General features: G+C 38.2%; 2 protein-coding genes across 7 annotated transcripts in view; both read left to right on the forward strand.

Annotated features, from left to right (window-relative positions):
• Positions 1–5,754, forward strand: part of cacul1 (CDK2 associated cullin domain 1) — a 44,501-nt gene extending 38,747 nt beyond the window's left edge. Inside the window, exons 6-8 of one of the 5 annotated variants that reach the window (XR_008385533.1) lie at positions 633–722; positions 2,868–3,060; positions 3,576–3,651. Coding sequence is in view for 4 of the 5 variants with exons in the window: in XM_053620707.1 (XP_053476682.1) it covers positions 633–722; positions 3,576–3,714; positions 4,460–4,499 (269 nt within the window). In the remaining variant the exon portion in view is untranslated. Of the gene's footprint in view, positions 1–632; positions 723–2,867; positions 3,715–4,459 lie in introns of those variants that run through there. The other 4 variants (XM_053620707.1, XM_053620706.1, XM_053620705.1 and 1 more) reach the window with 4 other exon arrangements.
• An 11,842-nt stretch (positions 5,755–17,596) lies between these two features.
• The window catches only part of herc4 (HECT and RLD domain containing E3 ubiquitin protein ligase 4), an 83,470-nt gene continuing 74,936 nt past the window's right edge, over positions 17,597–26,130 (forward strand). The window contains exon 1 of one of the 2 annotated variants that reach the window (XM_053620703.1): positions 17,597–17,771. The gene's annotated coding sequence lies outside the window, so the exon portion shown is untranslated. The remainder of the gene's footprint in view (positions 17,772–26,130) is intronic. The other variant, XM_053620704.1, reaches the window with a different exon arrangement.

A 26,130-nucleotide genomic window follows, 5' to 3' on the forward strand; every position in this document is an offset into this window, starting at 1 on the left:
ATTTTCACACAGGCTGCACTGTCTGCTGGAAACAGTTTAGTTTTAAACAAAAAGTAAATTAATAAAAAAGCATGATGTTGCAGTTAGATATTTGATTATTTGATTTGCTAAAATATTAAATTCCACCAAGACTGATAAATAATATAGGCACTTTGGTAAATATTTCCAAATTCAGTCTTTAAGCAGTTGGCTGTGCCTCACTGGTCTCTTTTCTAAAAAGCCCTGCCACACACCAGCAATAACTGTTGTTTATCACAATGTGAAAATTGAACACCATTTTTACAAAATTGAGAACTGGAGTATTAATCTGACTGAAACTATCTGTGTGAAACTAAACCTATGATGATGATGATGATGATGATGATGCCTTCCCCAAATGCACCCAGAATCCATCCTGGGTACAGACAGTATTCCAGTCAAGCATGAAAACACTTCAAAGTTCTTTAATTTTATTAAAGAACCAGCGATGGCCAGAGATGTTTCTTATCTGCTTTAACATACAGTTGATTTAATTAGCATATAATATAGCCACCCCACTCCATAAATTTAATTGAAGTAATTTGGACTCAGAATTCCATCATGTATGTCAGTGATGTTTGGTATTTGTTCTTTGTTTTAATACTTTCCATTAGCTCTTCTTAAGAAAGCCGATGCCATTCCATTTCAAGTTAAACCATCAACCATGGCAAGTGTGGTAAAAGGCCTTTATGCTCTGCGACCAGGTGAGAATGTTTGTAAATTTTTGGAAATAGTTATGATGTTTCAAATAATGGCTTCTCGCTTAGAAATGACATTGACTGTTTAATTGCAGCTTACTCTGTATGCAACCTCCCTCTTATACAATTTAACCAAAGAGAAATATACTCAAATATATTGTTTAAAACAGCTATTTTTGGTTTTCCTTGCTCTTACTTACCTACTTAACCATATCAATAACTGATTAGTTGAATCGGGCATCTTTGAGCAGGAAATTCATTAAACTGTGTTTGACTGAGACACCTCACTCAGTAGTTTTGTGAAGTAAAAGCTTGATTAGAGGAGTTGCCTTTTGGAGTTTTGCTCTTCTGTGACAGAAACAATGGGCCTCATTTATCTTTAGTAAAGTTGTGTGTAAATGTATGTGTAAGCCAACCCGAACAAAAAATTTCCATGGGTTTTTTGAAATGCCGAGCACTTGTGTGCGTAAATTGATGAATGCCACTCACCTGTAGGTGTTAAAATAAAAATAATTTTATTTGACCTGAAAGGTCAATCTGGAGCCAAATTACAGAAAATGTGAAAAGAAACAGAGGTGAAAAGAAAATCATTTGACATGAAGAAAAAATAAATAAATAAAATAAATTTGTAACCTATTCCAGACTGATGTATTTCAATCAAATTTTCTCCTCATAATTTCTGGGATTTCTTTCAACTATTCTTTTGATTGAACAGGGTTTGCAATCCTGGTTGCACCTAGTCCAGCTGACCAACATTATGAATAAAGTTTCATAGATTTGAGGGACTAGTAACTATGGGGGCAAATGCATTTTCACACAGGCCCAGTTTGGTATTGGATAACTCTTTTGCTTCAATATATAAAATTCATTTAAAATCTGTATTTTGTGTTTACTCTGGTTGCCTTTGTTTTATGTTAGATTTTGTTTTCATTTCTGAAACAATTTACTATGAGTTATACCCAAAAGCAGAAGAAATCAGGACGGGGCAAATACTTTTTCATGGCACTGTGTGTGTGTATTTTTATGTAAAATATATATATATATATATATATATATATATATATATATATATATATATATAAAATATAACACACATTTTTATATATATATAATCAGGTTGGATGGGGAGCGTCGGTGCACAGCCATTTTCAGATCTCTCCAGAGATGTTCAATCGGGTTCAAGTCTGGGCTCTGGCTGGGCCACTCAAGGACATTCACAGAGTTGTCCTGTAGCCACTCCTTCGTTATCTTGGCTGTGTGCTTAGGGTCGTTGCCCTGTTGGAAGATGAACCTTCGCCCCAGTCCGAGGTCCAGAGCGCTCTGGAGCAGGTTTTCATCAAGGATGTCTCTGTACATTGCTGCATTCATCTTTTCCTCGATCCTGACTAGTCTCCCAGTTCCTCCCGCTGAAAAACATCCCCACAGCATGATGCTGCCACCACCATTTTTCACTGTTGGGATGGTATTGGCCAGGTGATGACTGGTGCTTGGTTTCCTCCAGATATGACGCTTGCCATTCAGGCCAAAGAGTTCAATCTTTGGTCTGAGAGTCCTTCATGTGCCTTTTGGCAAACTCCAGGTGGGCTGTCATGTGCCTTTTACTGTGGAGTGGCTTCCATCTGGCCACTCTACCATTCAGGCCTGATTGATGGAGTTCTGCAGAGATGGTTGTTCTTCTGGAAGGTTCTCCTCTCTCCACAGAGACACGCTAGAGCTCTGTCAGAGTGACCATCCGGTTTTTGGTCACCTCCCCGACTAAGGCCCTTCTCCCCCGATCGCTCAGTTTGGCCGGGCGGCCAGCTCTAGGATAAGTCCTGCAGAAATGTTTCTGTACCCTTCCCCAGATCTGTGCCTCTATACAATTCTGTCTCAGAGGTCTCCAGACAATTCCTTGGACTTCATGGCTTGGTTTGTGCTCTGACATGCATTGTTAACTGTGGGACCTTATATAGACAGGTGTGTGCCTTTCCAAATCATGTCCAATCAACTGAATTCACCACAGGTGGACTCCAATCAAGTTGTAGAAACATCTCAAGGATGATCAGTGGAAACAGGATGCACCTGAGCTCAATTTTAAGTGTCATGGCAAAGGCTGTGAATGCTTATGTTAATGTGCTTTTTTTGTTTTTTATTTTTAATAAATTTGCGAAGATTTCAGGTAGGCTGTTGATTTTGCTGAAATCAAAACGCAGACGGTGAGCACTAGCCAGTGGGATTGCTGCACACGCATTAATTCAGTTCACTGTCTGAAGCAGTCTGAAGCGACCAGCTGGCAGAGGCTTCTGCTTGGTCTTAAAGCCTTCATTTTACACAAACGACAAACATTATGATTTCAACCAAATAGGTCAGTGCTATGTGTTGTAGAGTCGACCTTGTTTTGATGTTGAATAGATGTTTTATTTACGACCTCATAACGCTCTGATTAATCCAAAAGGTATTCCAAAAAGTAATGGCATTGATTTCAACTTAGGCATTCTGTGAATTATAAAACTGTTTTTAATATAAGAGGTTCTTTGCTCTCCAAGAGTTCTATATACTATACTATATAGAACCATTTTTCTTTGGGAAAAGGTTTTATAGGCCAAGGACAGAATCCCAGGGTTCTATATAGAACCCCAAGGAACTCTTATTAAGAGTGTGGGATTTCAGTGGAATTGGAATGATATCTATAAATACAATGTTCTCTTTTTTCACTTTTGGCAGTAACCAGACTTTAAAATGCAATAACTTTGACACGTGCAAAAGTGAAACACAGAACTATATATAGTATAAAATGTTACAATATATGTGTATATGTATTGTTTCTGTAAGGTTGAAGTTTGATCAGTAATTATAATGCTTAATTCCTTTTCCTTTCAGACTGGGCTCAGCTAGCTCCTGCACTGTTTTCTAGATTTATTCCCCAAATTCACCCACCTGTTTTGGAGTCTGATCTGCTGCTTTATGCAGCTCAAGATCGAAAATTGCAAGTGGAGCTTTCATTAAATGGTTTTTCCAGGTAGTAAATAATATTATTTTATGTTTTTCTATGTGTGTGTGTGTGTGTATATATATATATATATATATATATATATATATATATATATATATATATATATATATTAGTGTATGTGTGTGTACATATATATATGTATATGTATGTATGTATGTGTGTGTGTGTGTGTGTGTGTGTGTATGTAAAATAGAGAGAGTCATACCATGATATTTTAGTAAGATCTCAGAAGAAGGTTTGCAGGTGTTTAAACACTGCCCCTGGTATATCTGTAGTTACATACATAACCTGCATTATGACGTATTATTTCTTTTACATGCGAGTTACTTTGAAATATATTTCTTTCCTGTATCATCACTTAAAATTAAATCGTAATATGAATGAGTCTGAATAAGTCTTACATAGTAGCCTACTAATTTAATTTTGTAGCCACTCTGTTTCAATGATTCATAAAGCAGTTGATAGAATAGTATTTATTTCTCAACTGCAGAGATCACATTGAGCCAGTATTTATCATGTATAATTTCATGAGTACTCTGAGCTTAAGTATCTTAGATAAACTAATCACAATATATCCAGACTTTTCTACTGAATGTGTGCTGTCCTAAAATAATATTGAGTCTTTATTATGCCTAAGTAACTTTAATTTAATTAGAAAGGACATCAGAAATACTTCCATTACAGACATATTTCCATATGTAAATCAGAAAATATGTTATAAAACTATGAATAATCAGTATTTATTTTCCAGGTGTGACCAATCACGTAAAAGAGCAAGTGAAGAATACTGAAAAACCTGCTGGAAAACATGAAATAATACCTCATACAAGAAAGCTTCCATACTACCAGTGAGAGACATAAGGACCAGGCTATGTGGGAACTGGGTATATATAATTACGAAGGTGCAATCTTCTATGGAGGACAAAACACTTACTAATAAAAAATTAATAAATAAATGTATGAAAACAAATAAATGCATGCATGAGCAGAGTACATAATAGTGCCTTGGTTTAATTTCCAATTTCCACATTTGAGATGTCTGAAATACTGGTTAATCTCTCTTTTTCTCTTTGAAATTCTTTGACTTTTCCTCATTTAGGGTCATGAACTTATATGCAAATTGTGTTAACTTCTACTCTAAAAAGAACCACACAAGAACAGTACACTTTATCTAAGGTGACAGAGCAATGCATTCACATACACAGGCTTGAAAGAGAGCCTTGTTGCATCTCCAAAAAGAGACCTAACAAGTGCTCACAGTAGAGAGAAAGATGGAACCCCAATAACAGTCATTCTTTAGAGACAGCTCCCTTCACGGGTCTAGCTACATTACCACTACCCTAAATAGTGTTAACTGATAGGCTGCTCACATTACAACACAAATATCTTTTTTGTTGTCTCTGACAAGCCATAAAGAAAGTTTACTGTTTTAAGCTGTTTTTTGCGTATATGTAAACTTTGGAAGTCATGTTGACCCATAACATAATGGATGTAACCATGGCCTCCACCAACATCCTCCATAAGCTGACAAATCACAGATGTTACCAAATTATGCCATGGTGCGAGTCACAGAAATGATGCTCATGTTTCTGCCCTAATTTTGATTCATTTTCATTGAAAGCTTGAGGGGTGAGTGATATGGCAAAATTATCAGATCATATAATACACACAGAAAGAAGTTTTTTTTGTTTGGTTGGTTTTTTGTTGTTAAAATGTGTTACATTTTTTTTTGTTAGACATTAAATACAATTTAACACTGTAAAGGGATAAACAATATAATAGGAATTGTTTTGTATTTAACCACTTCTAGTTTTCACTGGCTGTGTGTGTGTACGTACAGGTGCATCTCAAAACATTTTAGTATTGTGGACAAGTTCTTTTTTGTCTGTAATTTAATTCAAAAAGTGGAGCTTCAATTTATTACACATAAAGTGAAATATTTCAAGCCTTTTTTGTTTTAATCTTGATGATCACTGCTTATAGCTCGTGGAAATAAAAAATTCAGTATCTCAAAATATTAGAATAAAGAATATATATATTGCAGAAATGTCGCAGTGTCCCATTCCTAGAGTAAAGCCACTCCTGAAACGGAGACAATGTCAGAAGCGTCTTGCCTGGGTTAAAGAGAAAAAGAACTTGCTCAGTGTTCCAAAGTCCTCTTTTCAGATTAAAGTAAATTTTGCATTTCATTTGGAAATCAAGGTCCCGGAGTCTGGAGGAAGAGTGGGGAGGCACAAAATCCAAGTTGCTTGAAGGCCAGTGTGAAGTTCCCATAGTCAGTGATACTTTGGGGTGCCATGTCAGGATGACAGCCACAAAATGTCATCCGCATACAGAAACAACTTGTGTTCTCTTCCTCCTGCACCAACCCCCACATATTCTTGAGTCTGCTCCTACCTAGCTTAAAAAGGGTGAAATCAGTCTATTAATGCTGCTTTTAGCCATGCATATATCACTCAATATATCCCCAATTCCATACGTTTCTAAAACATGTATCAGGAATCCCTACTGCACCCTATCAAAAGCCTTCTCAATGTCTAGGAGAAGGCAGCAATTTGGTTATCTTTCTCCCAACTCAGCCATATAAGATGGAGAAATCACCTTAAGTTATCAAAGGATGATATTCCCTTTATAAATTCCACCTGATCTGAATGAACAATGTCTCAATGTTCTCAAGCCACATAGACAACACTTTGGTAAGTATACGTTTACATTTAGAATCTACAGCGTATAGGCCTGTGTCATGTTGTATATAAAATATACATGAAATAAACACGAGGGAGACCTAGTATGAGTAATATGTAATCTTCTTGAGAATTCACTGGGCTGGTGGACTGTATGAACGGATGTTCACCTAAGACACAACACACATAAGCAAGGCGCAGGGGGATAACAATACATGTATTTGAATAAGTGCGGCAGGCCTCAGAGCGTAGGTGGAGTACGTCTGCACGCAGGCAGAAGGTCAACTAAGAGATACACACACACACAGAGGCCTAGTGTGTATGCAGAAAACAGAAATTAATCTGTTTCATATTCTGTTTTATGAAAAACTATTATAGGGTAATGTACATGCAAGCAGCATCAAAAAAAAATTTAGAACAAACATAAAATTTACTCATAATTTAGAGATGGTGTGTTTGAAAGTGTCCTTTCTCGATGAAAATCCAGTCAGGAAGCAACACAGACAAGGTCAAGTTATTTTAAAAGAGTGAAACAAGACAAAATATATTTTGGAGCCGTAACTGCATAAGGGTCGCTCAACAGTGCCAATTGATGTACGTAATGGTGTTCTGGGATAGCTAACTCGAAACATATTGATGTCTGGGTCATCCTGACCCTAAGAAAACTGTATAAATAGAAGAGCTTCAGCGCTGGTTTTTTGGATCATCCTTGGGACATCTCAACTGTGTGATCTCATGCAACAATAAATTTGGACCCTTGCCTCTCCTCACTCATGGGCCCAGTGTCTTACTTTCGTCCTTCAACTGGTTAATGTATGTGAGTATCTGTTTATATGTTAAATATTAATTGTCTTTGGGTAATAGGCAAATTTTGATACAACAGTCACAAACTGCACATAGAGATAGTAGCAAATGCAGTATAAGATGTTTATATAAAGAGGTAGGCAGACAAATCAAAAACGTGAATCAGGATCAGGAAGCAGACAGAGGTCAGGCAATATCCAAAACACACAATGAGAGAACAGACTGAGATACAAAAAGGGGGATATATAAACAGCGAACAAACGGCTCAGCTAGATGAGCAGAATGAGCAAGACATGGAAGGCTGCCTCATAGGCCTCAGGCATGAACAGTAGCTGGGACGCTGCACCCTCAGGTGTGAGCAGGTCTTGGGAGACCATGCCATAGGTCTCGAGCATGAGGAGGCTGCCCTGTTGGCTTCTGGCTGGAGCTTGGCTGAGGAGGCCACCCTGCCAGCCTCTGGAGGGAGCTCTGCAGGAGAGGCCTCCCTGTTGGTATCTGGCTGGAGCTTTGGTGAGGAGGCCACCCTCTCTGCCTCTGGAGGGAGCTCTGGGGGAGAGGGCTCCTGGCCTCTGCTTCATTTCCAGCATTCCTCTCCACATAGTGTTATGTGAATGGTCTAGTGAGTTTGGCCGACAGGCTGGCCCTCCCTCCAAAATTTTAAAGGTCAGGGTTAAACTCTGAACACCTCTCTCAGGAGGCATATGAACTCAGCCATGCTTCTTAGGCCCCTGTTTCTTATGGCAACCAGGAACTCCACCAACTGGCGGGCTCAGCCATTGCAGCAGGTAACTTTTTGGTTCAATCTCAAAGCCGTCGAAGGGTTCCAGGGGGATTCCATTTGGGGAAATGCACCAAGTTGAACGCTGGTATGGTCATCCTGACATGTTAGCGGCAAAGTAATCTGTCACAAACTGCACATAGAGACCGATGCAAATGCAGTATATGATGTTTATTTAAATAGTCAGGCAGACCAATCCAAGCGTGAATCAAAACTCAGGAAAAGGAAACAGACAGAGGTCAGCCGATCTACAAACAGCAATGTCAAGGGATAGCCAAAACACACAACAAGAGAACAAGATCAAAAACCAGGATATATAAACAGAACAAATGCCTCGGCGAGATCAGGTGGCAAAACCCTGAACATTACTTCGCAACAAAGAAACATAGGGGTTTAAATATACAAACTAATCAAAAGGGAAACTCAAAACACGCGTGAGAAATCAGGAAACATGAGGGAAACAACCAATGACAATACAGGGGTGGAGACAGGACATGAATCACAACAAAAACACAGAAGTACACGATATTGCTGCTTTGTTCAGGGTATTAGGTACCATGTAAAACGTGACCTAATGGTACAGCCTCTGAGTAGACCTATTAGAATGAGAGTCGGTACATCTATGCTTATAATATTCAACTGGGAATTCATCTAGACCTTGAGCTTTTCCTGATTTCATTGATTTGATTTGTTGTTAGACAATACTCCACAGTTGCGTGATCTGTTAGAGCTAATACCCCTAACCTGCAATGCAAAATTGACCCCATCATACTTTTTAATATTATAAATCTATTCTACCTAATCTATCTAGACTGTAATTTGTGATTTGTCAATCTACACATGTCCTGTAACCCAATATCTTCCTTGAGCTGTAATGTGGCAAGTCTATCCTTTGGTATATTACTAGAATATGTTGTTCTATCTAACACTGCATCTAGAATCTGGTTGAAATCCCCACCTAGTATTATGTTCCATGAGGTCAATAGGATGTTGGGAACCATTGTACAGTATGTGCAGTATATCATGGAAAAACTCTGCATCTCCCAAGTTTGGATCATATATATTTCACAGGTAGGTTTTCATTACATTAATTATGGCCTCAACATAAATGCTCCATCCAGTGCTCAAGTTGAGGGGGGATGCATCCCCCTTGTTGAAAAAAAATGGGCAGACTAAATCATAGGGTGTGGCAAAACTCCAACCTTACTGTGAAAACCAAGCTGCGTGTCTACCAGGCCTGTGTTTTAAGCACACTCCTCTACGGTAGTGAGACTTGGACAACCTATGCTAGGCATGAGAGGAAGCTCAACAGCTTTCATCTGCGGTGCCTGCGACGCATCCTCCATGTACAGTGGCAGGACAGGGTACCCGATACAGAAGTTCTGGAATGCGCCAGCACGAGCAGCATGTTTGCCATCCTCTGTGAGAAGCGTCTCCGTTGGCTTGGCCACTTTAGAAGAATGGATCCAGGTCGCATTCCCAATGATCTTCTGTATGGTGAGCTGGCTGGGGGTTCACGGCTAACTGGACACCCCTGACTGCGATTCAAAGATGTCTGCAAGAAGGACATGAGATTATGTGGCATCAACCCTAGTTTGTGGCAGTCCAGCGCTGAAGACCGTACAGCCTGACATTTTGTCGTTAGACGGGGCACTCAGAAAGCAGAGAAGGACAGGTTTAAGCACCTTGCTGACAAGAGGGACAGGAGGAAGGCGTGGAAATTTCAGCCACAGCGTGCGACTCAATTTGTCTATGGCAACTGCAACCGTGACTGCCACTCACGGGTTGGCTTGTACAGTCACTCGAGAAGGTGCAAATAAATTCACCGGTAACGGATGCTACACCATCATCTCCCGAAGATGGAAGGATGTCATCATGATCATGCAAATGAATTATTTATAATTTAATTTTATAACTTATATAATTAGATAATTTACAAACTATAAATAACGGCGATTGACCAATCAGAACTCCATATTCCAACGAGCTGCACACAAGGTCACGCAGGTTTTCTCTCGCTTCAAAAATGGCTAAGAGAACGATGCAAAGACATCTTTTGATGTTCTTTAAAAAGAAGAGAACAGAAGGTAAGATATTGCTATGACTAGCGTTTCAGGACATTGCCCTGACACAGCATTAGAAAGAATAATGAACATTGTACATTGATTCAGTAAGGCATTGTTGTCAAGGTTGCAGTGAATTATTGAAAATGAATGCAATCACCAAGGTGGTAATGCACACATGCATATGTTGGGTAAATGTGTGGTGGTGTTTTTTTTAAAGTCACATTTTAGCCTTTTTAAAGTCACATTTTTAGTCCCTAAAGTGCTATTTTCTATAAAATAATAATAATAATAATAATAATAATAATAATAATAATAATAATAGTCCCTAAAGAGCTATTTTCTTACACTACTGTTTAAGCAATCTGCACAGAAACTACCCAAGCTGCCATTAATAGCTCGACATCAGCACTCAAGCCACCATTAATGATTCAAAAGCGGCACTTCTGATGGAGAGTCTGGATGTTTCTATCCAGTTATTTAGAATAAAAATGATGCATACTGTACCGTTGGAGTGCTGAAAAAACAAGGGTCATTTGGAACTCACTTTTGGAGTTATTTTTATTCACATTTCTGGTTAGAATGACTTTAGAGCATGATGATAATAATTAAACTATAAGCCCTTCAAAGTGCCCTTTGAAGGCATTGTTAAAGTTGTTTGGTACACAGGGAGAGTGTGTATGTGTGACAGAGAGAGAGAGAGAGAGAGAGAGAGAGAGAGAGAGAGAAAATGAATGAATCTGGTGCTCATCATACAAGACTACAGTTATATACATTATTACATGAGTAATGCCTATGTAGATTTTGATTCTCCTCTTTTATCCTGCCCAGATGAAAGCCATGGTCAGGATGAAATGGGAGATGCTGCAGTTGAGGGAACAAGAGTAGGGGAAGAAGGTGTGATCATTCTTAAATCTGATGTTGACTTGATATGAAATTCAGACACTTAAATTTGACAGTTGTAAACCACTGTTGGGTGGTAATATACTACATGAAATTTAGATTACGACATCACATTACTAAAATCAAGTACTTGTAATTACACTTAATACAGTTATATCTGTTAATACAGTTATAGTAATTAAAATGAATGATTTTCATTACAATAAGTGACCTAAAACTTTTTTTTGTATAATCAGTACCAGATTACATTTCAACAATAATCTACCCCTCACTGCTGTACACTACAGTAAACAAATTAAAATGTATTTCCAATTTTGATGCTTTTGTAGAATTCAGTGAAAGGAAAGATGTAGCAGCAGGTTTAGACAACTCTGAAGACTCCAGGCTCAGGTTGTGAAGACAAGAGCGAGCAAGGAGAGAGGGACGTTGATATTTCCCAGAGTGCTGGACAGCACAAATGTTGAGAGACAAAACAAAACTTGTATCCATGGCTTATTTGCCAAAACAAATGTCTTGGCTGCTCCATTTGTCAGAAGGTAAAGGCATCTGCACCAGAAGTAGGTTCTGGACACATGCATGTCACTGAACCTGCATGAAGTTGGCCCCCCACCAACACCAATCGTTTGTGCTGGTTTGTGCCATAAAAATATTCGTTTGTGCTGCTTCGGTTTTGGACATATTAAAAGAATATGTATAGGTCATTTTGAGGTCACTCAGCCCCCCTGCATGCTCCAAATTCACCCCAAATAGTCTCAATCGTTTGTGCTCCGTTTGTGCCAATAAAAGTTTCGTTTGTGCTGCTTCCTTTTTTAAAATATTAGACATTGACTTATACATGCAAATCTCCTCAGTGTGAGACCTTGTCAAGACAAATCACATCATCATTTGTTCAATAAACAATTATCTTTACTTCATTCACTAGTCTGTCATGATTGAACAAGGAGTATCATCTGCTACACTTCACTGCCACCACTAGGTGCAAGTGACACTTCTGTTCAAGATGCTCTTGTGGAAATTAGTGTTAAGTTAGTATAGGAAAAGTCGAAATAGTTACTAACTCAAAATTCTGGCCAGTGTAAGTACAATGTGTTAACAGTGTCAGCTACAATATTTTTTCCAGGTCGGGTTTAAACTCTGGACATCCAAACAACTAAAAGTTCTACAAACTGGGCTATGCTGCTAAGGTCGATGGATTTCTTAGTAATCAGGAACTCCGCCCACCCCCTGGGCTGGGCCAGTGAGCCTGGACAGCAGACGCCCTTTTCGCTCTCCTACTGCATCCATGGTGTAGGTGAAGTAATCTGTCATGTAATGAGGTTAAGGATGGATGCAAGAGCAGTTAAGAGCTTTTATTGAAGAGAATATAATTCAAAGTACAAGGCAACAACATTAACAAAGACAGGCAGGGGTCAACCGATCAGGCAAACAGACTAGAGCAGGTAAGGCAGAAATCAAGGTCAAGGGCAAAGCAGAATCAATAATAGAATAAACAACACAGTAGAACACCTTGGTAATCTACAGAGACTACAGCAACTGAGCAGATTACTTCGCAAATACATCGTGATGGATCAGTCTCTTTTAAAGTGCGGTGTGATTGTGAGTCTGATTGGGAACAGGTGTGTGTATTTCTGGGGAAGTGAATGTGTCTGTGTGTAGTTTGGGAGTTATTGTCATCGTTGGCCATGTTTGTAGTTATGGTGCATTCTAGGAAATCGAGTCACTAGTTTGCCATTACATGACAACATACATTGTCTGCTGGTTTAAATACACCATTTTGTACTGTAATATTAAATATATACTGCAATATTTGAATATTAAAGTGCAAACTGACACCTGATGACTCTTGTGGGTTTGCTACTGTTACAATTAAAAACCGTAGAAGGGTAAAAACATGCCAGGCAGACATTGGTATGATGTAAGCAACACAGCTACAACTAATAAAATTGATAATGGGTGTGTTAGATTTATAGTATGAATAATCAAACATTGACAATAGTCAATTATATTGGCAGCACCAAAGTGCCCCTAAATAAAATTCCATTTGGGCCGGCCCTGCACTGAGGAATGGGCCAAAGTAAAAGTGATACCTTCAAGGTGAACTAAGAATGCACAGCAGCAGTCTCTGCATAAAAAATACACAGACACAGCACATCAGATTATCACAGCTCAGCAGACAAAACCTTAGAAATGTTAACCCCTGAGATGATTAAGGATCATTTCCTTACCACTGACAATTTTATGCACATTTAACAAAATTGTCAAATCAGGAAGACCTGATCTGCTGACTGATATTGACCTGCAGGTCCTAAATGGAATAGACATGGGAAGGACTTTACACTCTGACAAAAATTTGTCAGCACATAGGTTGTGAAATGAGAGACAGTGGTGGCAAGGGTCCTTGAGAGTGGAACAAAATTTTCCATTCTGATAGATGAATCCACAATTATCAGTAAGAAATCTGTATTGATCATCTACAGTAAACCAAACTTAGATGAAAATGAAGAGCCACTAAGATTCTTTTTAGATTTAGTGGAATTTGCAGCTACCAGTGCAGAGGGAATTTTTTTGCATCCATGGTTTCACAGAAGCTGTTCTGAAACAACATTTTGTTTGTTTTGCTTCAGATGGTGCCTCTGTCATGCTTGGAAGTAAATCAGATGTTGCAACTGTTCAACTGTTTCCCAATGTGCTTATTTGGCACTGTATGAACCACTGCCTTGAATTATGTATTGGGGATGCAAGGTCTACAGTCTTTATCATGCTAACTTCATGCTGTCAAGAACTTGCATTACAGTGTCTGAATATAAGGAGGATTCTTGGCACTAATGGATAGTCTCTAGTTATAGACCCATCAAAAAACTGTATGGCAACAGTACCCAGCACTTCACAAACACTTTACAGATGCCTCGACTGATCCAAAACGAAGCTCCTCAGAGAGATGCATATTTGTTGGTTTAGCAAATCGTCTCTGTAGTGTCACCTTTGTGCACAATCTTGCAGTCATGTATGATGCCCTAGAGGAGCTACTGTATCAGAATTGTCAGTGTTATTCCCAAGACGGACACATGATTCGCTCGGCAGATAAGACTTCCAGGATGAAGGGTACCAGGCTGGGACTAGAGCCAGGAAATCATTAAGGTAAAAGGGTGAATTTGGGGACAAAGTAAAAACCTTGTCCTGATGAAACCTTTCAGAAAAATCAACGCAAGGCGCATGAGCTGCAAAAAAATGCATGTTTAAATAAAGTTTGATTACTTTTTGGTGTCTACAAACCCTCTGTCTCTTAAGTTTATTGTTAGGCTGGAAAGATTGTTTTCCACGACATGCCCTGGTTCCTCATCTATACACAACTAAAGCTGCTGGTGCCCTTAAAGGCTTTGGTAATTTTATATTCCTTAAGATAGAGTGTCCTATAACCAGCTTGTAAGATGTATAAAATGGGCTATGGGGAATCTGACATCTGAACTCAGTGCACACAAAATACAATAGACGATTACATACATGCCATATGGGACTGCACACCAGTTAATCAAATCTGGAAACAAATCACTAAGGAAATATCTAATTTTCTAAATCACACCATGACACTCTCCCCTTCACTCTGATTACTCAGAGATATAACTAGGATCAACAACACAAAGGAAAACACAAGGGTTCTTCTTACAGTTTTAACCATCGCCAAGAAAACCATACTAACAAACAGTTAATCAAATATTAACATTAACAATTACAATAGGGTTTCAGCACTACATGCTTGAAACCCTTAATAAATATAGCTGCAACAGCAATTATTGGGGTTCAAGCCGTTTAGGGCCCTTAAAAATGTTAAAAGATGTTGCTTAATATTGTGTACCTAAATCAAAGAAAAACCTGAGATAATTTTAAGTAATATCGGCCTTCATTAAGCTTGTCTAATAGCTGCTGAACATTGCTCGACCAATGGCGGCCATGTTTTTCAATATTCACAATTGTCCTTGTATATGCTGGTTGGACCTTGGACAAGGACAATTCTAGCAAGAATTATTTATCAAGTCTATTGGACCAATGGTTGCACATTTACTGCCAATTTCATGTTTTGTTCTGCTAAAGCACCACCAACTGGTCACACTCAGTAATGTTTTTTACATCCATCTTCAAATTGAGCCCATACATAGGTACCCTGAGATTAGTGAAAATATCTCACTCCCATCAAGTGTTATAGGCATTTAAATAAAAGTGGTCATGCCCATTTCAAACTTTTTGATGTGCACTTGCAAGGGTAAAGGGTAAGGATTTTTACAGTTGAGCAAAAAACCAAGGACTAGTTCGCAAAACTAGGTTTCTGAAATAATCTAAAATATTTAATGAACGATTTGATTGACAGCAGTGGTCCTAGAGACAAAGTTGTTCTGAATCAGAAGATCTAATGTATGGTACAAAGAATAGGTGTATGCCTGAAACATTGAATGATATTCAATCATTTACACACCATTTATACTGCCATTTTCAAGATTTCTTTTACTACTATAGCACCACCAATTGGCCAAACTCCTCCATTTTTGACAAGTGCCCTCAGACTGAGACCCTACATAAGGTTACCAAGTTTGGTGAGAATTTCTCATTCTGTTCAAGAGTTATAGTCATTTAAGTAAAAGTGGCCACACCCACTTCAAACATTTTGATGTGCCCTTGCGAGGGTAAATCAAAAGTTAAACTTTTTATATATACATATACATATATACATACACATATATATATATATATATATATATATATATATATATATATATATATATATATATAAAATGGGCTATGGGGAATATATATATATATATATATATATATATATATATATATATATATATATATATATATATATATATATATATGTGTGTGTGTGTGTATATAACTATTGATCTAGCACGTCCAATGTATTGTCCTGCAATAGTTTTATTTCACTTGAGCAAAAAACCTATGACTAGTTCACAAAAGTAGGTTTTTAACATTATCTGAAATATTTACTGAACGGTTTGACAGACACCAATTGTTTATGGAGTCAAATATATTTAGAAAGAGAAGGCCTATCACATGCTATACAGTTGTGCCCAAAAGTTTGCATACCCCTTGTAGAATCTGCTAAATCTTAATACTGTTAAGAAAATAAGAGGGATCATAAAAATCCCTTCTTTTTTTTTTATTTAGTACTGTCCTAAATAAGCTATTTTACATAACAGATGTTTACAACATATAGTCTACAAGACAATAGCTGAATTTATAAAAAAAAAAAAAAACACCCTGTTCAAAAATTTACATACCCTTAATTCTTAATACTGTGTCGTTACCTGGATGATCCATGACTGTTTTTTTTTGTTTTGTTTTGTGATAGTTGTTCATGAGTCCCTTGTTTGTCCTGAGCAGTTAAACTGTCTGCTGTTCTTCATAAAAAAACCTCCAGGTCCTGCACAATCTTTGCTTTTCCAGCATCTTCTGCATATTTGACCCTTTTCCAACAGTGGCTATATGATGTTGAGGTCCATCTTTTCACACTGAGGACAACTGAGGGACTCATACACAACTATTACATAAGATGCAAACATTCACTGATGCTCAAGAATGTAACACAATACATTAAGAGCCAAGGGGGTGTAAACTTTTGAACAGGATGATCGGTGTAAATTGTTAGTATTTTGTCTTCTGGGAGACATGTAACCATCTTATTTAGCATCTGAAGGGCAGTACTAAATGAAAAAAAGGATCTTTAAACAAAGATTGTCCTCGCACATAAACATGCCAATTTCGGTGGATATCTCATTTCTTTCAAGAGTTATAGCCATTTACATAAAAGTGGCCACGCCTACTTCCGGTGTTTTCGCATACCTCAAGTCGAAAGTTCAAACTTTTTTGATATTCAGACTCCATAGATTCGTTTGGTACCGACTGGACGAAAACTCTAGGACTAGTTCACAAAAGTAGGTTTTACAAAAAAATCCAAGATGGTGGAAAATTTTTATAGGCAGAAATGAAACCGGATATACGTTTGGTCGTGTGGTCCCAAGAATTCCAATGATATAAGACACTTGAGTCTGTGATAAACGGTTCAAAAGTTAAGGCCATTTTCCTAAACATGCTCACTATAGCGCCGCCATCTGGCCGATCGGGCCGAAACGTTGTGACGCTGTAGTATTCTCGGGTACTACTACCTTCCCTCAAAGTTTCAGCACACTAGGCCTTATGGTCTGGTCTGCACGATCACTTTTAGGGCAGAATAATAATAATAAAAATTTGAAAAATACTATTACAATTACTATAGGGTTTTTGAACCCCTAAAAACCACATTAGGCTACCGATGCTTAAAATCACGAGGAAGGCCAAAACTGTGGCAAAGCTCAGTTTGCCATCTTGCCTCTCGATACGACTACTACTTACGAACTTACGAATCGAATGCAAACGCAAGAAACCATGTCGTCATATCCGGAGAATGTCCAGAACATTATAGAAATACCTTAGCGTGCTTTCTACTTACGGACTTACGAATCGAATACAAACGCAAGAAACCTTGTCGTCATATCCGGAGAATGTCCAGAACGTTACAGAAATACCTTCGCGTGCTTTCTACTTACGAACTTACGAGTCGAACGCGAACGCAAACGCAAGAAACATTGTCGTCATATCCGGAGAATGTCCAGAACGTTACAGAAATACCTTCGCGTGCTTTCCACTTACGAATTTAGGGGTGTCGTCGCTCATATAATCGACTACGGTATTTTGAGGATTTGTTGACAGGATAAACCCTTCTTATCACCTTTCGTAATAATCTTTAGGAGTTTATGGTCTAGAATTGACTAACAACAGGTAAGCAAAACCTATCTATAAATGCTAGCTTGAATGCCCGGTTTCAGTTAATGTTTTTGAATATCCAGGCTTGGAGATGAACGTTCCTGTCAAGACCGCTTTTATAAAACGTGCTTTGTATCAAATATACACGAACAATGCTGCGTAAGACATTTTTGAAGCTGGCTCGCTGTTACCTTTTTTTGCTAAGCTTATGTCTTGCACAGTTAATGTGTTGCGATGGTAATGAAATAATCACAATAGTCACGCATTAATACGGGCTAATTGTGCTGTTATTTATATAAAAAAGAGTGATCAGTCATAATTCTCTCCACACTTATTTGTAGCTCACCTTTTTAACATGTTGTTTAGTTACGTAGCAAACCAGCTAGTTAATTTGGATTATAAAGCAGAAAACATATCCGACGAGAGGGGTGGCATGGGACGTCAAACAACCCAAAGGCTGTTCCAAAATGAGCTACACAGAAGAACCGCGCAACGCAGACCAAATACCTGCGCGAGCCACTGGGAACCCAGATAACAATTTTTGGTTCTCAGGACATTCTGGGATTGTTAGTTTTTGGTTCCCAGAACATACATTTTTAGGGCTCCCAGAACATACATTTTTAGGGCTCGACCACCGGAGGCGCTAAAGCTCTATTGTTTTTGTAATGTTTTATCATCATAATTAACTTATTTGTTTTTCTTAACACATTCACCCGTTCATACAAGATTTGGTATGGTTATTGATCTCATCATGTAAGACAAAGTTCACTTTGTTTTATCTGACTCCTCCCAACAGGAAGTCAGCCATGTTTTGAGAGGCTTACAGTGGTTGAAAACTTATGAAAGTTTACACTTACATTTGTCTTAGGATATTTTTTTGATTTGTTATCGCAATTCTGCCTAGATGTGCCTCATCGGCTCCACAGCGCCCCCTAGTTCGCAAATGTATATTTCATGCCTGTGGAATACTCGAAAACTCTTGAAACTTGGTACACCCATCAAAGATTGGCAATATTCTATAATTCTTTTGTCATTCTCCTGGGTGTGTCCAGTGGACTCGATAGCACCCCATAACACTTCCGAATGTGTTTATTGCTGTGGTTGCCACACAGTTTGTCCCAATTATCACAAGTTTGGTGGGGACATTGTTTTTACCGTGACAGCCAATGGGGGAAAATGTCTTGCATTAGCTCCGCCCAAGAGGAAGTCGGGCATTTTGGTTTGTTTGAAAAAGTGCATGCTCTGGATTTAGAAATTCTCCTCCTTGGGGATTTATGTGACAAGCACCAAACATGGTCAACATCATGCCAAGACATTGAAGATGCTAAATTGCAGATGGATTGTCGAATGGTGTTGCTGTGTCATGTCAGTAAACTTATGGCATAAAAGTGAGATATAGGAAGAGCTCATATCTTTGGTTTGCATTGTGATTTAGGTAAAAATTTAGATTTATGTTTTGTATTGGGGGCTGAACACATGGATGTGACTATTGCTGGGCATGGTCATAGCGCTACTAACTGGCAGCAGGAATGGACGGGGGGCTCTGTTTTTCCTTTTTTGGGATTCTCTTATAGCACATCACTTTTCACCTCGGTAATATATAGATTTCATCAAGCCAGACAACTTCGTGCTGACAGACTTAAAGTGCACCTATTATGGCTTTTCAAATATTACCTTTCATGTAGTGTGTTATAGAGCTGTTTGTGAATGTAAAAAGTCTGCAAAGTTTAAAAAATCAAAGCACATGACAAACTGAGTTATTGACTCTCAAAAGAAGGAAACGATTCTGAACAGCTGAGACATGTCGTTAGTAATTCCAGACTTGCTTCTGGCACAAACCTACATTGGTTTGTAACAAAAAGCCCCATCTCTGGTCTTCATGGGCTGCTCGCGAACATCTTTGACCTGCCCTCAAACACTACATTTGTAGTTACCTTGAAAGAGTTAGAGATTACTGTTGTCATCATGTCTAGAAGACGTTGTCTGTGCTGCAAAACCACTTTGCATGGACTACCAAGGGTCAGTGGTTAGAATTAATTTTTAAAATGATACCACAGCAGTTCAACTCTGACCTTCGTTTGTTTTCCCGCTATATATCACTGGTTACTGCTTCTCAAATCTAGCTGAAGTCAACCTGGGATTTGCAAAACGATTATTTATGAAAGATAGGGCCATACCCACTTTATTTGGATAATCTTTAGCCTCTAGGTCACAACCTGTAAGTATGATTTATTTATTTATGTATATATTTTTTACAGAGTGTTCTAAATGTGTGGTTTTATGTTGTATACATGTAAAGCCAGTGCACAGCTGTAAGCCTGTTAGCTGCTAGCCTCTGCTAACTGGCTAACTCATGTTATTGTCAAACTACATATAAACTTAACATTGAGAAATGTCCTGTTCTTGTCGTGCTTGCGATGGTGGTTCGGGTTGATCTTCAAATGTATCACTATCAGACTCAGGCTGAAATTGATAATGTTGTGTGCGTGCATGCTGTTAACCTGTTAACTGTAGGCCTCTGCTAACCGGCTAACTCACGTTATTGAAATACCTCTCCTAATCAGCTGTGGGCCCAACATCACCGTTTTGTCGCTTAGGCCAAGGACACACTAGATGCTTTTATTTAATTCTTTTTTTTAAATATCTTAACTGATTTTAAAACCATACCGCAAAACCACACGCCTGTCAATAACGATTTCACAGACACAATATCTCACAGAAACACGTGTTTTATCAAACATGACTTCAGAAGACAGTATCACTCACACTTCATTTTGTTTTAGTTGCATTTCAGCTGCCTCACTCACACAGCAGAACGTTAAAACAGACATTTTTTTCCCCAGATTTCGCTGAAACACGGTATGTAGTGGGCGTTTCCTTTTCGACAAACGCTGACAGCGGTAGACCAATCACAACAGACTGGGATATCTAACCAATCAGAGCAGAGTATGCTCTCTGAAAGGAGGAGTTTAGAATGAATCCTTTAGAACGAATCATTTAACGAGTCGTTTTTGACACTGGGGAAAAAACATTAATGCTGCAATGTAAATTATGAGCAGATTATGAGGTGTTTTTTGACATTGGATGTAAATGTAAATCTATTGTATAAGACCTCTAAAACAAAATTAGGCACGTTTCAAAACCATAATGGGTACACTTTAATCTCTGCCCAACAGGAAGTCGGCTAGGAAGTGAGTATAACTTGGTCATACTTTGTTTCATCAGCTTCAAATTGTGCATGGTTACCAGTGGGCCATCTCTGATTGCACCGACATGGAAATTATAAGTCATAGTTATAGCATCACCTATACTGAAATAGTTACACTGTACCTTGACATATGGATGTCTTTAAGGTTTATCTGGGGTACCAGAGAGTTTGTGATTTGCCTGAAAAGTAATCTCTACAAATCACAAATCTCTACAAATTAACGTGCAATATTAATCTGAATACGGTCTGTTGATGTGTCATTAAGGGGTTGCTATGGCAATGAATGATGGCATTCCAAATAGGAAGTGGTAATTTTGTGACAGTCAAATGGGCTTTGTTGTGCATTTTTGGTATGCCCCTTTTTCAGCTACAGTCAACAAACTCTTTACAAACTCTTTACATTTATAGTCAGTCATGGTCATACCTAATCTGATCTGATCCAAATTGTGCATTTTTACCAATTGGCCATTCCTGATTACACCAACATGGCAACTACAAGTCATAATTATATTATATCATATCTAATGTACTGTAAAACATTATACAGGCTGAGCTAAATTACTGTTGTAAGTTTTACATTAATTTTATTGTAGTTTGAAATGCACAACCCTAGTATAGTAATCACTCACTCATCTGTGTAAACAAATTAATATTAGCACCACACTTTAAAACTGACACATATGTTTAGCAGTTTGCTCTGGCTATGACCTGCAAGGGCCCTACGTCCCGCTGTGACGGGGCACCCCTTGTTGTTATTTTTCTTCAAGGTTTCGGGGGCTTTTGGGTCCCTTAACATGCTCAAAAACGCTTGAAAATTTACACACAGGTCGGAATCCGTGGCCGAGCTGGTATACGGGCATGGCAGGGGGGCTCTACAGCGCCCCCATTGAATGTAATCTGAAATATTGGATACACACTAGCACCTATATGTATGAAACTCAGCAGAAATATAGATCTCATCGGGCCAAACAATTTCTGCACTCTATGTCATTAGCTCCGCCCAACAGGAAGTCAGCTATTTAGGGTTGTTTGAAAAACACATGCTCTGGAATTTGATATACTCCTCCTAGGGAATTCATCCAATTGCCACCAAACTCAGTGACCATGAAGTCAAGAAAATTGACTGTGTTATAATTTTTGCATGCATTGGCTTATTTGGATGAAACATCAGCTGTATGTTTGTTGAAGGAGGCTAATCACATGAATGCAACTATTTTGTCACAGCGTCACCAACTGGCAGCAGTTAGTGTGTAACCTTTGACTTTTGTAACTTTTTTTGAAATCACCCTCTTATTTTTACTTGATTGGCTTAAAACTTCGTCAGAATAATGTCAAAACAGAGCAGATGTAGACCTGTGAAAGTATTCTTGATGTCTTAAATACTATTGCCATGGCAATGCATCAAGCTTTAATAGTCTTCTTGGGTGTTTTTGAGGCTCTTAGCATGCTTCATCTTACATGAAACATGATACATCAGAGTTGTCTTAGAAGCACGCATGGAGAGGGAGCTCTGTAGCACCAACTTTTAAAATTGGGGGGTTCGTTTTACCTACAGTTACCAAACTCGGTACATATATTGTACTAATCATGCTGGACAACTTTCTAATTTACTTGAAATTTTTTGAAAAATCGGGCTCCGTTTTCAGGTATAATTACTCTTAGTAGGTATTGCATTTGGATGTACATTTACATTTATTCATTTAGCAGACGCTTTTATCCAAAGTGACTTACAAATGAGAAAATACAAGCAAAGCGATACATCAAGCAGAAAACAATACAAGTAGTGCTACCATACAAGATCGATTAATTGAGTTCCAGAAGAGGCAAAGTGTGCAGCGTAGAGGTGTAAGTGCAATTTTTTATTTATTTATTTATTTTTATGTATATGTATATTTAGACATGATCAAAGACTAAGTTCTGTCACAGTATAGATCTTTTTTTTTTTTTTTTTTTTTTTTTTTTTTTTTTTTGTGTTTTTTAAAATGTTGTTGAATATTCTGGCTTAACTAACTGGTAAATAGACTAAGCATTTGGTCTCACTCTGCCTCTGTGTCTCTCTGTGTGTGTGTCAATTACACTCTTGATGGTTTAGAGTTTAACCCTTTCATTGCTGTGTGCTTTGGCCTGCATTTAAAGCGGGGGTGGGCAATCATCATTGGAATGAAAACCTGCACCCACACCGGCCCTTTCCGGATAAGATTGCCCACCCCTGCTTTAAAGGATAAGAATTCTCATAGGCCTTGTATTTTTCTGTAAGTATGAACAACAAAATAAAGGCATAGAACCAGTTCATTTGTAGGGCACTGACAAAATAGTTTTGTGTCCTCCTGAGACCCTGCCCATTGACTTGTATCCTCTGTAGTGGACATTTTTTCATGCATGTCCTTAGAATTTTTTGAGCTACGTTAGCAATTCCTGCTGTACTATACAGAAGACATCCTGGGCTTTCTTGTGACATGTCATGTTATAGGCTGGGATCCTAGCTTCTTACACTGCATCCAAAATGGCCGGCATAGGAACGAGCACATTTTATGGACAGAAGAAAGATAGCTAAAATATTATATTTTGTATTTTTATATATTATTTTATTGTATTATTTATATATTATATATAATTATATATATATATATATATATATATATATATATATATATATATATATATATATATATATATAATGTGTATTATATTATTATATTTTGTGTTTTTACTATGATTATCACACACATTCTTGTTTATTAGGAATATTAAAGTTAGTTCTGAAAGCAGGTAAATTGTTTGTGTTTAAAAATATTAGCCTTTTAATGAATGGCAATTGTAGAGTACAACAGGACCATCTTGTACTTAACTTACTTGACCATGTTCTCTACACACACGCACTATTCACTACAACCAGTGATAAATCATCAGTGACAAATATATAGAGATGCACCGATGTATCGGCTGATAATCGGTATCAGCCGATAATCGGTATCAGCCGATAAAGGCTATTTTTTCCACTATCGGCCGATAGATTAAAAACATCCAATGATCAGGGCCGATTATATCCTGTCAATCAAAAGAGCGCGGGAAAACACATCGATTTCATGCTGTGTGTAAAGAAGATTGTGTGGAATGACGACAAAACTGCAGTTTGCAAGCTCTGAAAGTTCTGCACTGCTAAAATTGTACACCGGAAGTCAATTTTACAACGCAGAAGTTTCGGCGTTGAGTCTAGTATTAGTCTAGTCTATTATTAGTTTCCTGTTTGTTCCTTTTTTCAGTTGTTCCTTTTAGTTGTTCCCCAGTATAGTGTTGCCATGTCTTCTGATAATATTGTTTTTCGGGGGATTAAATCAAAACATGGAAACTGGAGCTAATTTTTCTAGTGATATCTAGCAACCTTAACCCTCTTACCCCGTATGGCTGAAAAACCGGCTTGCCCGTCTTTGATCTATTCCCGTAAGGACGATATACCGGCTTGGTCGTCTATGCCAAATCCCCGTAAGGCCGATATAGAGGATTTACAGTGTAAACGTTATCCCCGTTAGGCCGGTGTACCGGCATTACTCTGCTATGATTCCTTACTTATTTAATTATTATTTTTTGACCCGGAAGGTTGATGACGTCACGACGTGATTACGTTATTACGCCGGCATTACGATGAAGCTGATCCAAGCGTGAATATTGGTGTACTAGTAGAAGTGAACTAAAAATGCCAAAGCGAAAAGCTAATCGTGTTCCAGCTAAAGTTACACCTATAGTGAACACAGGTACATCTAAAACAGTGAAAAAAAAGAAAAAACATACACAGTTACACAGGCGAGAGCGAGGATTCTAGATAGTGACAGCAGTGAATGTTCAGGCGATGTTGAAACCGAAACTGATAGTGACGCAAACTCTCCTGATTCAGACCCTGATCCGTCTTCATCTTCAGCATCAACCAGTGCGACTGACACTGCAGGGGTCTGGAGTCATAACCTGACCATCTCTGTGCATTCGTGAAAACACTACCTGCTGGTCTGATTATCACCAGAAACTTGACTTTAGGTGCCAAAATGCATTTATTTATTTATTATTTACTTGAATTTATTTAATTTAATTTATTCAAAGGCATTGACCACGCTGATGCTCGTATGGTACTTCTAAATGAGTAGAAGGATTTTAGCGAGCATTTTTTCATAATTTCTCTAGATAAGAATTGTGCTCTAAGTTTAGTAAAAACACTGAACTGCTTCATTTTCAAAGTAATATTACACAAATACATTATTATAAGTTGTTTCAAGGCATAAAAATGTTAAAATTAAAATGTTGATTTTGGCCCAGGAACTCAGGGTTGGTGTGCTGTTTCTCTGGGGAATATAGGGTTATGGGACATAATACTGTGGGAACTTAGGGGTAAGAGGGTTAAGTATAAATGAAGTGAATACGCTATGTATTTGAGTTAGTGAAGAGCGTGAAGGAGAGCAGCTGCGTACTCCTTCTGAACAGTTGCTAATCTTGATTATGAATGGTGAGGAATTATTTAATAAAGAAGTTTGAATTAAACCCACCTTGTAGCATTAGCATTATTATTAATTTACTCCTCCTGACACCGCTGTGTCTACACAGGTTGGTGAAAGTTCAGGTCATTTTGTGTGATCAATAACAGATGGCTGTTTGTGAGATCGGACAGTTGAAAGAAGCAGATGATGTTCAGTGTCACGCTTCATCATAATGGCTTCTCTGCAGTATTTCCACACTTGTTCGGTTGACTGAGGTGATGAAAAGCAGTGTGAAAGTAACTGTTGCGCGGTGTAGATGCATTTTGGAGTTGTAGTTTTTATCCCGATTTTATCATACAACTCTGTGCCTCCTGCTCGGTTGGAATGAAAACCTCCCTTTTTCATTCCACCCCTGTTCTACACAGTTTAAGCTGACCTACAGACATCCTCACATTATCCTGAAGAATTATCTGATATACATGGGAATTCATCTTCCCCTCAGTGCAAGCTGGCCAGGCCCTGAAGCAGCAAAGCAGGCCCAAATCATGATGTTTCCTCCACCATTCTTTACGGTTGGGATGATGTTTTCATGATGATATGCCATGCCCTTTCTATGCCAGATGTAGTGCTGTGTGGTTTTTCCAAATAGTTCAATCTTAGTTTCATCAATCCACAAAACATTTTGCCAATACCGCTGTGGAGT

The sequence above is a fragment of the Ictalurus furcatus genome, chromosome 3, assembly GCF_023375685.1.
Source record: "Ictalurus furcatus strain D&B chromosome 3, Billie_1.0, whole genome shotgun sequence".
Taxonomy (NCBI): domain Eukaryota; kingdom Metazoa; phylum Chordata; class Actinopteri; order Siluriformes; family Ictaluridae; genus Ictalurus; species Ictalurus furcatus.